This window comes from Gopherus flavomarginatus, chromosome 7 (assembly GCF_025201925.1).
Source record: "Gopherus flavomarginatus isolate rGopFla2 chromosome 7, rGopFla2.mat.asm, whole genome shotgun sequence".
Taxonomy (NCBI): Eukaryota; Metazoa; Chordata; order Testudines; family Testudinidae; genus Gopherus; species Gopherus flavomarginatus.
The window spans coordinates 6,703,544-6,721,379 of record NC_066623.1 but is presented as its reverse complement, the minus strand read 5'-3'; the positions used below and the strand labels follow the sequence as shown (position 1 = coordinate 6,721,379).

Here is a 17,836-nt window from a genome sequence, read left to right as displayed (position 1 = left end):
TAGAAGGCAGCGAGGTGTGTGCCGGGCGCTGTCCCGAGCAGGTTCATGTGAACAAAAACTCGCTTCTTTCTACAAACAGGCGTGGAAAGTCATGGGAGCTGCCAGACTGCTGCAGCCAGGGGTAGACTTACCATGACACAATCAGACAGCTTCCGTTCCAATTCCTGTCTGCTTGTTTTGATTACGTTAAACCCACCCAATGTGGACGTCTGGTGGCCAGCTCCACTGCAATGTATAACCAATGTAGTTACCCCCGTTCCTCCATCACTTGGATGCTAGCCCCTAGCGAAGCACTGGCACAGGGTCGAGAGCAGGGATGGGTGAAAAGGTGCCTGGTTCCTGAATTGAAGTTTTCCAGGGTTGGCAAAACTTTGGAGAATCTTTTATAAACTGATTTCCTCACACAACTCAGGCGTTTCCTGCTTTTAGCTGGGGCCAGAAGTGGAATTGTGGTAATAGCACGAGAGCGGCTGTTCTTGCAGGATCCAGTGGAGCCAGGGAGTGCTGGAAGGCATCCAAGAAATCCGGCCGGGTTAAACTGCCAGTCTCATCTCTAAGCCAGTGGGGTGCTGAGAAGCATCCAGGCTTCTTGTGCTGTCCTGAACCAAACCTCTAGAGCTTCTCCTGCACGTTAATCTCTGGGGACGGAGGCTCGTGTTGATTTCTCATCTCTAGTGTCTGGGTAGCACCTGTCACCCGACACAGGCTGCCTCCTGTTGCAGTGTTGAGGCAAAGCCCTAGTTTAAGCGAGCGGAGGCTGTGATGCTGGGAAACAAGTTCACACACAGCAAGAAACGACCCCAGGTTTGAAAGGGCTGCACAGCCATGGAGTCTGGCTGTTGCTGGGTGAACCTCTCAGGGCTGCAGACAGCAGGGTGCCATCTTGGGATCTCTCAGCTCAATGGGACTTGAGGGTACTCAGCACCTCCGGCTGTTGCCAGACAAGGCCCTTAGGGTGTGTCTAGACTGCAATAGACCCCCCGTGGCTGGCCTGTGCCAGCTGACTTGAGCTTGCAGGGCTCAGGCTAAGAGGCCGTTTAATTGTGGTGCAGAGGGTTCGGGTTGGGCTGCGAGACTTCTCACCACGCAGGGTCCTCGAACCTGAACCCCAGCGAATGAGTCTGTGACTGAATTGTAGCAGTGGACTGGACTTGATGACCCAGGAGCTCCTTCCAGGCCTGTGCTCCTAAGACATTCCAGGGCTTGTTCCTCTCTGTGTGAAAGGAATGGCCCTACAGACCCTCCTGAAGCAGCCACCTGCCCCTTGGTTCAGATCCTGGAAGCTGCTGCCTAGTCCAGACCAGTGGTGAAGTGCAGCCATATGGAAATCTCCTGTCCCCGCCACTTCCCGTGCGGTGGAGAAGACAAGCCATACCAGCTCTGGCCCCACGCGCCATCTCCCAGCAGAGCCTGCTGCACTGGAGAGTTGACTCTCAGCATAATTCTATCCCTGAACGTTACTGCGAATCAGAGTAATTTCACAGCACAGCCTTGCCTTGCAAGGATGGCTCCAACCCGCATTCTGTTCAAAATCCCGTTTCACATCATGTTCTGAAACCTTGTCTTTGAGGGGGTTGCAGGGCAGGGGATGGAATGGGAGGCATCACGCCAGTAGATTCCATTATACTAGGTGGATCACAGGCTGGCGGGGGCTGGATGCACCTCACCCCATTGGGTGCACCCTCTGCTTTGCAGCTACCCTGCTTGCAAATGTAGGAGCATCATGGACAGGATCCAGACAGATCTATCCCATGCTCCCCATCTGGAAATACAGTCATGGCAGCATAGGGCTAGTAAGACAGGGAGAGAAGGAGGATCTCTGATGCTCTGGAGTAGAGTCTCAATATCCCCCCTCCCCAAGAGATACTTTTTGAGTTACAGTGCAAGGGATTTAACTTTCTGTGCTATAATGGAAAGTCTTGCAACACCTCCCTTTCAGTCCCCTATCCCACGGCTATCCAAGGATGCAATCTGCAGCTGTCAGTCGCCTGAGGGGTCACCTAGATCTCCCTTTTTTGGAAGACTAATTCTCCTAAATTCCACCATCTTCCAGGATCTGCACCACAACCCTTTGTTTGTTGTCCCTGCAGCATCATCCCCGTTATACTCCACACGTACCTACAGAGGAGCATGTTTGGTCAACTTCCCCCTGCCGCCCTCTTGTTCCTAAACTACAAGGCAGGGGGGATTTTTGTCACTGATTTGCTCGGAGCCTCTTGCTTTGATGTGTGTTGAGTTCTTGCCGGCTGCACTGCTGGTTTATTGTTTTGTTGGCATCTGCACTGGGCTTTAGCGCATTCATTTTTAGAGACTCATAGCAGTAGGGAAAGTGATTCGAATGCAGGATTCGTCCTGTCCAGCATGAGCAGAGAGGAGGGGTGTGTGTGTGTGTGTGTGTGTGTGAGAATATAAGTAATAAGCAGAGATAAATGGAGTTTTGCATTCTTCAGGCTCCTTGGTCCCTCCTTGTTCATACTCTCCTCTCTTTGTTTTCTCCTTCCAGATCTTTCCAGGAGTGCCAGTCTCTCCGAGAAGGAGCTGAAAGAGGCCAAAGCCAGGAGCCAGAAAATCGCAGCCCAGCTAACGAACCCGCCCAGCTCAAACTCCAAAGGTGTGCTGCTCTTCCACAGGCGCAAGCAGAGGGTGAATGAGTTCACTTTGGCAAGCACCAGGAGAAGTGATGAGGAAGCAGCCACAAGAGGCAGCCCGAAAGCTCTTCAGCAGAGCTTCCCAAACCATGGGAAATTGCTGCATTTGAGACAGACTTTAGAAGGCAGCAAAGAACTGAAAGAATTACTCTGCACAGAAGATCCTGGACTGCAGATCCTTAAAGGCAACATGGAAGAATATGAGGAAAACACCTGCCTAGAGAAAACACAGTCCCCACCAAAGAGTGAAGTCAAAAGTGAGGAGATCGTTCTCCAGACAATCCCAGTGCCATCCCTCAAGGAGTCTCCTAGTGGAAACATAGAGCAGGTTCCTCTAACTATCTACTTAAAGGAGAACATAAAGGTAGCATCAACCAATGGAGTGCACGAACCTAGCGTCAATGAGCATGAACATGCACCAGTGATTGACAGCGAGAACAACGCGCCAGTTCCTATCAAGGAGCAGACGGCCCCCGTTATCGACAAGGAGCAGAATGGAGAAGTTATCAACAAAGAGCAGAATGTGCCCGTGACCGACAAAGAGGCGGCTGCTCCAGTTACCGACAAAGAGGCAGCTGCTCCGGTTACCAGCAAAGAGTGCAATGGCGGACCCAATACGCAATATTACGAAGTTCACCTCACTTTGGCTAAACCCATGCCGGTGAAGAACAGAACAGCAAGACCATTTGGGACTCAATCATCAGCTACAATAAGCCAACCAACAGAAAAAAGTCCAGGGGTAGAACTTCCTCCACCCCCTACCTATGCAGAGACCTTGTTCAGCCCCCCTCCAGTAACTAGGGTCAGGTCGCCTCCTGCATATTCAGCCTTGTATCCTAGTGCAGAACAGAAGCTTCTCATTCTGCAAGGGCCTCACCATGGAGAAAGCAGATCAACACCCTTGCATAAAACAGGAATACTAGAGGAGTCCATGGCCCGGAGAACAACTAAAAAATCCATGTTCACCTTCGTTGAAAAGCCAAAGGTGGCTCCAAACCCAGATCTTTTGAATTTAGTGCAGAATGCAGATGTAAGGAGGAAGCAGAAGGAGCAAGGAGAACCAGTCCAAGAGGAAGAACCATTTGCCCTTGGGGCAGAAGCTTCCAACTTCCTGCATCAGAATGCCCTGAAAGGTGGGCTTCACCTGGATTCTGCAGACAATCCCCCGGAGTGGTCTTCGTGCCTGAAGTCCCCAAGCATACAGCCTAAGCCTCAAATGAAACCCAATCAAAACCTAACCGAAGCAAAAGGAAAAGGAGCTGAACTGTTTGCCAGAAGGCAGTCAAGGATGGAGAAGTATGTTATTGAGTCCCCAGCACACCCTGGCTTGGCCAGGTCACCTTCTCCCACCATGTCTCTGCCTCCATCCTGGAAGTATGCTTCCAATATTCATGTAACACCCATGGTCTTCAAACACTCCCCCAAGAGTCCAGCCAGGTCATCAAAAACTCCCCCAGCATCTTTGTACAACAGCAACATCATGGAGAGTGAGATTTCCCGACAGGAGCTGGAAATCTCAAAGCAGCAGCCATACCAGCTCCAATCATCTTTGTTCATCCTGTCCCCAGCTAAAGAACCGGTGAGGTCTTTGCCAAGAGGGGCACCACCCCCACAACCTGCGTTTCCTGACTCTCATTCTTACATGAGACATACCTCGTGCCCAACGTCTCCCTTGACAGCTTCCCCTGTTTTTCATTCTCCTGCTCTGTCAAGTTCAAGCAGGCCAACATATGTTCCTCTTTCTCCATCCTCTGGGACTGTGCTTATTGCTCAAGACATCAGAACAAGTGCCCCACCAGAAGCTCCCTTTGCATCCCCTTCCAGAGTTTTGTCACCAAGAGCCAAAGGAGTCTTCCAAGCTCCGAGACCGTCTTATTCCACCAGGAATGCAGGGATTGAACCCCAGGTGTGGAAACCTTCTTTTTACTTCAAGTAATGGGATTAAAATGGGTGTTTTAGGGGTTCCTCAACTGGCCACGATCATATCTAACTGGTGATTGATGTGCAAAAAGCCAAACAAACCCAAACTAACCAGCCAATAGCTTGGAGGTTTTGAATGCAAAGAACGTGCCCATCTGTAGCCAGCCCTCCACTGCCAGCTGTTGGCTCATTATGGTCCTGAGGATGTTGAACTGAGCAAGAGGAGCAGAATCTGGGCTCTTTCTGATGCAGGGCCTGGCCAGGGGAGGAGGAGTGTGGTGTAGCCTAAAGCCTACAGAGAGAGCCAGCCCAGCCGAGTATGTGTAATGAGAGCTGGACAGTTTTGCAGACTGGGTTCTGGAGGGAGAGAGAAGCAGCGAATGCATGTCATACAACCTCTGAGTTTAATAAGAGCCCAAGTGTGCAGACCTTAGAAGATCATTACTAGAACCTTCACTGAAACAGCAGGAACTCTGGTGCCTTTTCTTTTCCTTGTCTGGCAACACTATGGAGCATCAACCCCCTGGCTCAGCCTTCTTCTCACCTTCTGAATTTCCACCTCCACTTTGCAAAGCCTTTTGTGTGTCCTCTCTGCAACTTCACGGGCCATTCAGTTGCAGCCTCTCCTCTCCACTGACTCTGTCATGCGCACCTTACCAAAGGGCTTCCCAGTGGGAGACGGTGGCATTTCTATCCAGCATCCGTTTCTGTCTCTTTTCTTCTGTTCCTTATGTTTCTCCTGTTTTCTTCTGTTCTTTGCCTTAGTTTAACAGCATCACTCGAGACCCTCCTTCCCCCTCCAGAGCACAGGGAGTGCTGCTGCAGCACTGGGATGACAGGAGAACCTTGCTAGTCTCTGCCTGGCCTTTAGTTCCCTTCCCACAAAGAAGTAGCATCAGATCTATTGGGTGTACGAGAAAGGGGGCTTTACCCACTTCGTACTCCCTTGGGACTCTGCAGGGTCAATGGTATTAGCCTCTGCAATAGAGGCAGAGGAGGGGGGGCATTGATCCTGGAGGCCCTCTGCACTAGCCAGCTGGGGTGTGTAGGGGAGTGTGCAGTGCTTTCTTATTAAAGATGGCACAGCAGCTGTGAAGGGCCTGCTGCAGGGATAGCTTAGTGCCACATAGCACATCACAGCTGATGCTGCAGGGTGGGTTTTTCCATGCTATTAAAGCTTTGGGCCATATGGTCATCTCGGGTGTCAGGGGAAGTCAATGGAGTTGGGAGCAGAACCTAACCCCTGCAGGACAGACGCTCGTGCACTAGCAAGTATTATCACACTGACCCGCACTCCTCAGATCAGCAAACCAAGTGCATTTTGGGCTGCATTATCCCTCTGTTCTGGAGCAGCCTGTGCGTTCACACACCGGGTCTCGTATTCATCCTCAGCGAGTCTCCCAGGCATCAGTGCAGCCTAACGAGACTCCAGAAACAGGGTTCAAATGGGTGTCACTGGCTTTCCTCAGCTGGCCAGGAGCATGGTTAACAAGGGATTGAAACCTGACATTGCAGTGTATTTGCTTAAGCCAAAATGTTCCAACCATAGTGGATTTAGGTGCTGACAGGTAGGCAACTAAATCCATATTGAGGCACCTAAATCAAGGTGGTCTGATTTGCAGAGGTGCTGAGCCCCCCCCCCCCCAGGTCCCAGTGCAGTAAATGGGAGATGGTGGGGCTGAGTGGAAGTGGTTAGAAAATGGAGGGGGGATTTGGGGAAATTTTCAGGGAAAGTTGGAAAAAAACAGTTTTTCTCTGTTTTCTGCTGAAAGAAGACACTGATGGGGAAGAATTTCATTGACTCGAAACCCCAATTTTCCACTGAAAACCAGTTTGGCCAGCTAATTTCTGACCAGCCCGAGTTCTGAAAATGAGGTCTCTTTTATTCCTTAGATTCAGTTGCCTAAATATCAGGGATTCAGGTTTGCAAATGGCCAAAGCACTCTCCACTCACATTGGAATGTAACAGGGCATGAACATCAGGAGCAGACAGGGTATTGAAATGTTACCATACAGGGCAAAAAGGATGATGTGTTACTTACAGTCCCTGGGAATTGCCAGTATTGCTTACTGTGCCTTCTACCTGCCATTTCAACGATGAGGGCCATGGCGAGGCAGAGCTAGAAGTGACAAGGAGAATGCTATACAATGGAAACAGATTTACATATAAGGCCAGTGCCCGTGGAGTAGCAGGGTGTTGGTAGGTCAGGTACTTATGGGATGGAACAGTAGGATGGTTACCATATGGCAGCAAGGCATTTCCAGGGTGAATCTTGATCTGATAGCTGGTGTTGTGGAATAGCGGGACAATTACAGGGTTAATTTCATGGGATAGCTGGGTGTTTACTGGCTGTCGTGGAAGAGCTGGGTATTTCCAGGGGAAGAGGCTCATCCTGCAGTCTTTACTCAGGTCAGACCCCCATTGGCTGCACAGGGCATTTGAACCACACAGAAATGGTCAAACGATAACTGGCCAAATAATTTATTCAATGAGTTTCACGAAATCTTTGACTGTGGGGTGGAGAATGTGATTCACTCTTCTCCCCGCTATAGGTCTGAGCAATGGCTGCAGGGCCTGGCCCTTTGGCCTAGCCTTTGGGGAGGGGTTTACTGCTATGCAGTGACAGGATAGCTACAGTACAGTGCATGGCAACTCCCTGGCTAGATTGTGCCAGGGAGACACAAGCTGGGGGAGACACAGGGGGCCAGTTCCGCCACAGGATGCGGGTAACCCTCACTGTCATCACTGGAGCTGCTCTGCGCCTGCAGAAGGAGAGGTTGCTCCCAGGCTGGTTTCCAGGCTCACGAGCCAGAACAGTGACCCAAGAAAGCCCAGACACGCTTGCCAGCTAGACTAGGCTTTTAGCTGCTGCAGCACCTGGACAAGCCTCATTTCCTAGTTAGATCATGGGTTTGGCAGTGTCAGGTTGGACAGGTTTGTGGGCTCTTCCTGGGGAAGGGATGGGCCAGTGACTCACAGCACATCCTGGAACAAATGCAGCTGAAGGAGCATTCCAGAGCAAGGAACCGGGCAGAGAGGAAGCGCTCACCAGTTCGGTGCCTTCCCTGCACTTGGAAGCGTAGCCTACCATCCCAGCTGCTGAATTAACCCAGGGCAGGAAGCTAGTAAAGGTTTTGTAGCTCACTTGGTCTCTACACTTTTTCCATGTTAACAAGGTTACTTTTGACTGTGCTTTTAATTCCTCTGCGTCCGTTTCCTTTACTGGCTCTGAATACATGCACAGATCTCTAGTCTGTTTCTGCTCTTTCCTCTTGGATCTCAACACAATTTGTAGCAAAACTAACAGGCCTGTTTTGTACCTTCAGGGTTATTATTTATCATTTGTATGGTGGGAATGTCTAGAACCTCCAGCCCTGGGCCAAGACCCCGTTGTGGTAGGTGCTGTACAGATAATGAATCAAAAGATTGTCCCTGCCCCAAGGAGCTTCTCTGTTCCCACTCCCTCCTCCTCTTCCATCACCACCCTCCTGGCGGCAGCATGCATGCTGGGGAGGGGCCTCTTGTGCTCCGTCATGCTTGGGTATTGACTTTGCTGGTGCTCTAAGTATGGAGAAGCCCATTAGGTCGTTTAAGGGAAAGTCATTTAGAGTGACACTGATGTCATAGGCCCAGAGAGATGTGACAGGTAATCAACCATCCCGTCGTGCATTTTGGGCAAAAGTTGGCCTGGTGAGGCCATTGCCTGGCCACATTCGGCTTCCCCCCATTGTTTCTCTCTACACATACAGCTGGTGTCAATCAGCAAAGCTCCCCTGAAGTCAACTGAGTTGTGTCAAATTACTCCAGCCGCAGAGTTGTCCCGTGGGGTGTAAAACCCTGGGAGAGCCTTTGGAATCAGAGGTGCTATGTAAACGCGGGTTAGGATGTGAAGTCAATGGGGTGCCAGAGGGCAGTGTCTCTGTCTCCGAAAAACCACCTCAGCACACCCATGCAATGCCCCACTCCAATGCTTGGTTGATTTGCTGTTGTGATGTTTCCTGGACCTACTTTGAAATTTGATCTTCCTGACTATTAAGTTCTCCTCAGGAGGAAAGCGAAGTGACAGAACGCTGACCCTAGCAATTGCTCTGAGGTGAATCTGTGCCACCCTGCTTCTGGCTGGAACGCTACGTAAAAGTCACCAGTTCCTGCCGCGATTCTGTAGGCATACATGAGTAGCTTGGAGGAAGCTAGCTTGCTCACAATAGCTGTGAAGCCACAGCAGCATTGGCTAGCTTTCTGAGTGCCATCCTACCTGGGATCCTGAGTATGTACTCGGGTGGCCAGCCTGTGCTGCCGCCTGTGCTGCTGCTGCAGGTTTTCCTGCTATTTTAGCAAGTGAGCTTGACGAAAGCTGGCTTGGCTCTGTCAACATTTGCTGAAATCTCACCGCCTTATGCCCACACACAGACAGGCCCATGTGGGCACACACAGGGGCATGCACAGACGCACATACATGCACACAGCTATATCTACATTAATCACTGGTAGGGCTCCCCTAGAGTTGCCGCTTGGAGTGGCCCAAGGACACTGCTCACCGTCAGCTGCAGGGGAGATTGCTCAGCACAATTCCATGTCTTGACTGAACATGTCCACTGCAAATCCAGGTCTGGGTGCCCCAGCGGGGGCAGGGCGTGCCCCAGCCCGCTTCTCTGGAGTTCCCCTTGGCTGGCAATGCCAGACCTGGGGGTGGGTGCGAGGGGTGTTGGGTTTTGGAGGAGGGAGGATTTTTATTGTGTGTCTCAATGAAACTTTTCAGTCTGCCCTCCTCAGCCTCTTTCGCACCGGCCCAGTGTGGCAGCCCTGGCTGCACCTGCAGGGGGCACCCATGTGCCGTGAACAACGTCTCCCTGCTAGATAGCTGGATAGCCTAGTCCAGGGGTGGGCAAACTTTTTGGCCTGAGGGCTACATCGGGTTTCGTAAATTGTATGGAGGGCCGGTTAGGGGAGGGGGTCGTGGACCAGCCCCCATCTCCTATCCCACCCCCTCCGGACTCCTGCCCTTTCCAACCCCCCGTTCTCTGACAGCCGTTCTGGGATCCCTGCCCCATCCACACACACCCGGACCCTGTCCCCTGACCACCCCCAGAGCTCTGCCAACCCATCCAACCCCTCCTCTCATTCCTGGTGCCCCTCCCGGGACTCCTGCCCCATCCAACCCCCTGTTCCCTGACAGCCCTTCTGGGAACTCTGCCCCATCCACACACACCCGGACCCTGTCCCCGACCCCCCCCCCCCCGAGCTCTGCCACCCCATCCAACCCCTCCTCTCATTCCTGGTGCCCCTCCCGGGACTCCTGCCCCATCCAACCCCCCGTTCCCTGACGGCCCTTCTGGGATCTCTGCCCCATCCACACGCACTCGGACCCTGTCCCCGACCGCCCCCCGAGCTCTGCCACCCCATCCAACCTCTCCTCTCATTCCTGGTGCCCCTCCTGGGACTCCTGCCCCATCCAACCCCCTGTTCCCTGACAGCCCTTCTGGGATCTCTGCCCCATCCACACGCACCCGGACCCTGTCCCTGACCGCCCCCCGAGCTCTGCCACCCCATCCAACCCCTCCTCTCATTCCTGGCGCCCCTCCCGGGACTCCTGCCCCATCCAACCCCCTGTTCCCTGACAGCCCTTCTGGGATCTCTGCCCCATCCACACGCACCCGGACCCTGTCCCCGACCACCCCCCGAGCTCTGCCACCCCATCCAACCCCTCCTCTCATTCCTGCTGCCCCTCCTGGGACTCCTGCCCCATCCAACCCCCCGTTCCCTGACAGCCCTTCTGGGATCTCTGCCCCATCCACACACACCTGGTCCCTGTCCCTGACCGCCCCCGGACCCTCACTGCCCCATCCAACCTCTCCTCTCATTCCTGGTGCCCCTCCCGGGACACCTGCCCCATCCAACCCCCCCTTCTCCCTGTCCCCTGACTGCCCCCGGAACCCCTGTCCCTGACTGCCTCCTACTGCCCCATCCACCCCCCCTCCTTCCTGACTGCCCCCCCTGGGATCCCGGCCCCCAATTCAACCCCCTGTTCCCCCCCAACTCCTATCCACAGCCCTGCCCCCTGATCACCACCCCAAACTTCCCTGCTTTCTATCCAACCCCTCTGCTCCCTGCCCCCTTACTGTGCTGCCTGGAGCACCGGTGGCTGGCGGCACTAGAGCTGCGCTGCTTGGCTGGAGCCTGGGCACGATGCCGATGACGCCACCGCGCAGCACCGAGACTGGGTCAGGCCGGGCTCTGCAGCTGCACTGCCCCGAGCACTGCACCGACGGCTGAGAGAGCTGAGGCTGTGGGGGAGAGGGCAGCGGGGGAGGGCCGGGGGCCGAGTCTCTGCTGTGAGGATGCCGCATGCCTGCGGATGGTGTGCTGCTAGCGCTGGGGGTGCGGGACCTGCCGTGTGCAGCGCGCGGGCTAGGAACAGAATCGGGGCACGTCCCGTGCCAAGGGCACAAGGATTAGGAGGCGTGAGCTGGGTTGAGAGCGAGCCGAGCCAGTGCTGCAGAAAGAACAGGAAGTGAGGCTCAGAGGGGACCTAACCCAAGGGCCATTGACGTCAATGGATGGACTCTCCTGGGCTTTGGATGAGGCCGAGGTCACCAGAGCTGAGTTCAGTCCTGGTGCCCAAGAGCTCACTGGGAGTAGGAGCAGGGTCAACCCATGGGAAAGCCTTTGCCTGGCTTCTTGTCTCCTCCTGCTTTCCTGGACCAAGGCAGCGTTATCCCAGCCGCACCCTGTGCTCCAGGCCCCAGCCCTGCCTCACTGTCAGGGCCGGCTCCAGCTTTTCTGCCACCCCAAGCAGGGGGGGAAAAAAGACAAGCAGCAGCACCTTGGCGGCAATTCGGCAGCGGGTCCTTCACTCCCTCTGTGGGTGAGGCTGGTATTTTAGGCACACCACCTGCCTCGCTGGGAGGTGCTGATTGGCCAGGTTTGTGGCCTCACTCTGGGAAGTCCCGCCTTTTGAAGGCGGGGCTTCCTGGCATGCCATCACATTTAGCAGCCTGCCTCTGCCATTGATTGAGAGGGATGGGAGGGGGCAGGGTTAAGGGAGAAGGAGACAGAGGAAGGGTTTGCCCTTCCATGCTATCTGAGGATCTCAAAGCCCTGGCCAGCTATTAAGCAGCTCGCTTCCAGAGCTGTCAGTGCTGTGGGTGTTATTATCCACTCTACCAGCAGCGAAGCGAAGGCCCCAGGGGGTCACAAGCCTTGGCTGCGGTCATGCAGCGAGTCAGTGGCAGCTCCAGGAGACCAGACTCCCAGTCCCATGCTCCGGTCTCCTGGTCCCTCACTGGCTCTTTGTCCTGGCCTCCCTTGTCAGCCTGACACTCAGCCGTGCTCTGTGTTCCCCTTGCAGGAAAGAAGAGTGTCCCTGCCTGCCTCCCTGACCTGGACCCCACGACTGGTGCCCCACTCGAGCCCCTTCGAGGGGTGGGCGAGGCCGACGCCGGAGCCTGAGGAAAGGCCTGCGGAGGCCCTGCGAGCAGCCAATGTGAGGAGCCCCCCTCCTTCCATGTCACCGTCGTGGAGCGAGAGGTCCCTCTCCCCACTGCGGCAGGAGCCAGAGCCCAAGGCGAGCAGGCAGATGCAAGCCCGGCTTGCCAGGAACATCATCAATGCTGCCAGGAGGAAGAGCTCCTCCCCCAAAGCTCTGGGGCCAGACGGCGTCAGGCCATTCACACCGCCTGCCGGGGCTGGGGCACCACCTGCCAGCGCATCCCCATGCAGCAGCCCGAGAGCCCTGGACAACCCCTCCCCGAGTCCACAGTCACCGAGAGCCATGAGGGTAGATGGGGGCAGACACACCAGCACCGGGACCCCACAATTCAGCACCTCGTCCTGCATCAGCCCAAGGACCCTGGGCAGCCACTCCCCGACCTACATCAGCCCACTGCAGTCGCCGCGAGCAGCCAGGACGGATGGGCACGGGTCCTTCACATTACCCACAAACACTGGGGCACCAGTGCTCAACACAACAGCTGGCAGCAGCCCTGGCACCACTGCCAGCCACTCTCCAACCTACAGGAACCTAGGGCCATCTCCAAAAGCCACCTGGGTGGATGGTCACAGGATTCTCATGCCACCCACCAGTGCTGGAGTGCTACCGGCCAACACATCTTCTTGTACCAGTTCCAGGAGCCTGGGTTCCTACTCGCCAACCTTCATTCGCCCAGTGCAGTCGCCCCATGCGGGAGCGAGATCCCCTGTGAAGCATTACCCCTCCAGGTCTCCCACAGACTCAGATGTGTCCATCGACTCAGAAGACTCTGAGGTCAAGTCTCCAGGGATCCGCAGCTTTAACATCTGCCCCCGGGGCTGGAACGGGAGCATGCGGCTGAAACAGGGCCGCCTGCCCTCGGAAGCGCCCTGCACCTCCTAGGCCAGGAAGTGACAAGTGAAGTGACCAAAGACGTGAATGGAGCCCGTTGAATTGATGCATAGACTCGCCAGCACCTAGGCCTGCTGACCAAGCCACGCGGTGGTGGGGGGAGGATGCTGGGGGCTGTAGGGACAGATGACAGAGATGATCTCTCTCCCCATCTCCACAGCACCTCTCCCCAAACCTGCTGTGGGTTTAGACAGCAGGGACCTTGCAGATGCCAGTCTGGCCTGCCACAGCCAACTGCAGAATGATGCCCGCTAACTTTGCTGAATTCAGACTGCCCCCCCACCCCCAAGCCAATGCAGCTGCTGAGGCCATCACTCCATCCCTGCGTGTGTTCTGCTTCCCCAGACTTCGCTCTCCTGGCTGGACTGGAGCCAGCAATGACATCTCAGCCCAGTGGGACGAGGGAGCCGGGCACTGCTTTTGTTCTGCCCGGGACAAGGGGGACACAGACGGCAGGCAGGCAGCCCCGAGACCGTCCTTCCGTCCGCGTAATCCCCAGCAGAGAGAGCGAGTGGCCGGAGGGGGCTTGGGCGGCCGCCAGCCGTGGGCTTTCCAGCTTGCTGCCTCTGAATCCCATTGTTTCCTTTGTGGGCTCTGTGGAGGCCATGGGTCAGGCCTGCTTCCAGCTGCCTGAGGGCCTGGGGAAAGACAGAGAGAAGAGCCCACGCAGTGGCTGCTCCTGCAAAGCCTGAGGCAGGGCCTGGCCTGAGTCCCAGCAGCCGAGGACCAGAGCTGTACGGCAGCTGGGGGCTTGTCCCACACTCAGAGCGCAGGGCAGGGCTGCCAGAGCTGAGGCGGCGAGGATGGGAGAGAGTGGAGCTGCCTTGGAGGAGTGAATAGCAAAATCCTAGCTCCCACCCCACGGCCAACGGGTCCCAGTGGCAGGGCAGCGTGGCGAGTCTAGGAGCTCATGGCCCAGAGGGGAGCAGAGTTGCCCCGGCAGGGGGGCAGGTGGTGCCTTAGGCTAACCCACAGTGCCCAGGCAGGGTGTGACTGAGTCAGTGTTCCTGTGACCAAAGCCTACTCCCCACGCCAGCGTCCCGCTACCGTGCGCCACGCGCCCCTGCCAAGCTGGCTGCAGCTAAAGCCTGTTTCTGGAGAATGGACGCCCAGGAGGCCTGTCCTAGGGGCCTGGGTGGAGCCGCCAGTGATTTAGAGCCACGCCGCATGTGCAGCCGCCCTCTCCGACTGTTGTGGCCTTCTGGACCCTGCCTGGGGGCCTGAGCTAGGAATGACCCCGAGACCCAAGCAGCAGGGGTGGGGGTCAAATTGGAGGTGGGCCCGAGAGAGAAGCTCCCTCTTAGCAAGTGGCCTGCTGGATAAAATGGATGGAGCCGATGGTCGCAGGCACTGCCCTGGAAGGACGCCCTCTGCCCTGCAGCGCTCCGGCTGGCTGTGAGGAGAGCTGAAAGGAGCCCACTGGAGCCGTGCTGAAGGGACTCTGGGGAGAAAGCCCCTGAGACGGTACAAGGCCCTGTCCGGGCTGGTTCTAGGTGAATGCACAGACAGGCGTGCGTGCAGCCATGTCACTGGGCCAGGCCTGGCACTGCCACCCACCTAGCCATGGGGCTATGGTGTCGTCGGCAGCACGTCTGGCCTGGGGGCTGTTTGTGGGGAGTCACCGGGTGAATCATCAGCCTCGTTAGCCGACAGACACTCTCTGAGAGAGGCCGCCTCAAACTAGAGGGGAGGTTGGGGGTATCTGAATGTGCCCACTGGCCTAGGCTATAGACTGCTCTGCAGACCCTGCTGTATTTCACTGCTGCAGGTTCCCAGAGCAGCCAGAGCTTCTCCACGAAGCCTCTGCTGTGGCCTCGTCCCCGGCCATGCACAGTGTCTTGGGGGAAAGAAAACCAACGCTCTCGCCCCTTCGCTTTTTCCTTGGCCAGCCCAGCCCTTCCCACCCGCCCCAGGCTGGTCCCCTCACTCGTTCGCTCTCCTGGCAGCGTGGCACACAGCCATGGGCTGGCAGAGCGGTGTCCGGTGTTATCTCACCTGTCCCCGATAAGCTGGCCAGCCTGTGGTTTTACTGTCATGGCCTTTCAAGGCAGGAGTGTGCCCGGATTTAATGCTGTGTGAGCCCAGGGAGGGCGGCCCATCCCCGCCTGCTCTCGGCGCTCTCTCCCCATTCCCAGCCCCCTGCGCTGCTCACAGGCCCTGTGGGGTAGGGTTGCGGGGAGCCGCCGGGGCAGCACAGTCGCCTGGCTCCTGCTCCCAGGGCCAACTCCAGGGCTGTTGGGGCACCCGGCGATCAGCGCAGTCAGGAGTTCGCCGCGCTTAGGCATGTCCCAGGTGGGTGGATTTGCCTCCTTTCACCCCTCCCCAGCCAGAACAAAAACTCACTCTGGGCGGGAGGGGAACTCTGTTCTGCAGGGAGCGAGCAGAGGAAAGGTTTGCCTCCGCGAACCCAAGCGTCTGAGCTGGGCCCAACTCTGCCAGGGAGTTACCATATCCGTGTACAGGCACATGAGTGTCTAGATCTCCGCTTCCCCTCCCTCCGCCGCCCCGCAGCCCCCTGGCCTCCCAGAGCTCCCTGGGTGCGTTTCTGCCGCTCTGGTTTCACTAAAGGAATGGCGTGGGCGGGGGGCGAAATCACATGCTAAGAGCCAGCTTCTGCTGTGAGCGTGGAAACAAATGAACCCAACAGCCAGCCACAGCCAGGGAGCACATGGCACCGACCCCCAGGGAACAGCCCGGGCCTCGGCCCATGTTTTCCCAGGAGGAGGGGACAGGCCACAAAGTGGAGCTCTCTAGGGGTTAGTTGGGGCAACTGCACAAGCCTTTGAACCAGCTGGAATTTTTCATGTGAAATTTTGTTCAAGGAAAAATGTCTCCCCCTCCCTTCCCCAGGGCAATGGTTTGTTTCTTTGGAAAGGTCCCATTTCATTTTTCAGCAGACATCCTGAAAAAGAGGCTTTTTTTTTTTAACTTTTTCATCCCTAAACAAGCCAAAAAAATGTTTCATAAAAGTTTGTTTCATGGCAACTCCCTCAGTTCCCCTCCGCCCTCTAGCGCCCCCACTGGGCTGCAGAGATGTGGGCGCACATGTCACCAGGGCTGCTCGCAGGAAGCGGGACGAGGGGGCAGCCAGAGCTCTGCTCTAGCCCAAAAGCCCTGCTTCGAGGGGTGTGTTGCTGAGGGCGGCCAGTGGGCTGAGAGGGAGAGAGCATCTCTCAAATGCACACAGCTTTGGTCATTAGCTGAAGTGCCCAGGACATTATCAGCCAGCTCATCCCTGTGGGGCTGGGTGTCTCCATGGGACCAACATGAAGAGCTTTTTGCTTCCAGGTATCTGCTGTGAGGGGAGACCCAGGCCAGGCGAGACCATAAGTCTTCCCCGCTGGAGTGAACTGTTTACTGGCTCATATAAAAATAATTCTGGGTCCAAATGTGTTGTCTCATGGACAGCAGTTCATCCCACAGGGTTGCTACTGATGCCATTTGGTGGCCTTCCCCTGAAGGTCCTGGGAACCATCTCATTCCTAGCGGTGGCCCCATGCAGGAGAGGTTAGAGACACAACTTGTGGATAGGGTGACCAGATGTCCCGATTTTAAAGGGACAGTTTTGATTTTTGAGGTCTTTTTCTTATATAGGCTTCTATTACGCTCCCACTCCTGTCCTGATTTTTCACATTTGCTGTCTAGTCACCCTACTTGTGGAAGAAGCTCATGTCGCTGCTGACCCATGCTGAAACCTGGGGCTACAGAGAGCATTTCAGTCTGCAGAGCTGAGAGGCAAGAATCTGACCCTAGCAACAAAGCCAGGAGCACAAAACCAACCCCCCCAACCTGGCTATACATCACATGCACTATTACCAGGTTTGCTAGGACTGGTTAGAAAGAGCCTCTGGGTGGGACCTTGTGACATCTGCACACCCTGTGGCTGATGGATTCTTAGTGCCAAAGAAGTGGACGGGCCCCACTCAATCACACAGAGACACTCACACGGCCAAGGCAAGCACAGCTTGCCGCGGCTGGGGATGAGGGGGCCTGGGCTGGTTTGTTGTGACAGGGAGGCTGTGTGTGGCAAGCGGGAGGACATGTAGGTGTTCAGAGCGGGTGTGAGTAAGTGCTGAGAAGGGCTGATGGGTGTGTAGGGCTGAGTGGCACACTGGGGCATGGAGCAGTTCAGAAGCTGCTCAGCAAGAGCCCCAGGACAATGAGGAGAGGGCTAGTGAGAGACGGGGCACTGCAGACGTTATTGAAAGTGAAAGGAGGTGTGAAATGGGGGATGGTTTAGCCTGTCTGCTTGGGACAGCACAAGCCCGATGGGCCATGGGATATGTCATGGCAAGGGCTGGTTAAATGCTAGTTGCAGTAGGTCAGATAAATACTGATCACTGATGAGCACTGGGCAGTGTGGAACGACATTGCTGGGCACCCCCCTCGCCAACACGGCAGGCCCCCCAGTACACGGCAGGCCCCCCAATACAGTGCAGCCAGGCAGTCATGCAGGGACACAACTAGCTCACTAACAAGAGATGAAATGTCCTCCCAGGAGGCAGAGCACTGTAGGCTCTTCCACGCTCTCTGCTGGGGAGCAGCTCCCAGCCTGGAATTAAAGGGCTTAGCCAAAGACATCCAGTGACTTCAATGGGCTTTAGCTTGGGCCCCCTAGTAATTAGCTTTTCCCATCGCTAACTGCTGCACTCCTCCCTGGGATGCTCATCCAGACCCACTCTGCACGTTGGGCTCCCCTTTCACCCTGGCCAGCCCCAGTGCCCCGTGGGCCAGAGCCCTTTAACCTGGGTTATTCAGAGGGGGCTGGGCAGGGAGCTGTCCCACTGGGGGTGTGGGTGGGGAGGGGGGCTGGAATGGCTCCATTCAGAGTGTGCCACTTCTCCAGCAGGGATAAGGGGCCCATGGATTGAGGATCCCTTGGGAGGA

The 17,836-nt window shown here is 55.9% G+C and overlaps 1 protein-coding gene across 1 annotated transcript in view; it reads left to right on the top strand.

Moving 5' to 3' along the window:
* The window catches only part of SYNPO (synaptopodin), a gene marked incomplete at its 5' end in the record, with an annotated part of 40,995 nt that extends 23,638 nt beyond the window's left edge, over window positions 1–17,357 (top strand). The window contains 2 exons of the mRNA XM_050961926.1: window positions 2,504–4,554; window positions 11,918–17,357. Of these exons, the coding sequence (XP_050817883.1) occupies window positions 2,504–4,554; window positions 11,918–12,940 (3,074 nt within the window). The remainder of the gene's footprint in view (window positions 1–2,503; window positions 4,555–11,917) is intronic.
* Window positions 17,358–17,836: the final 479 nt, after the last annotated feature.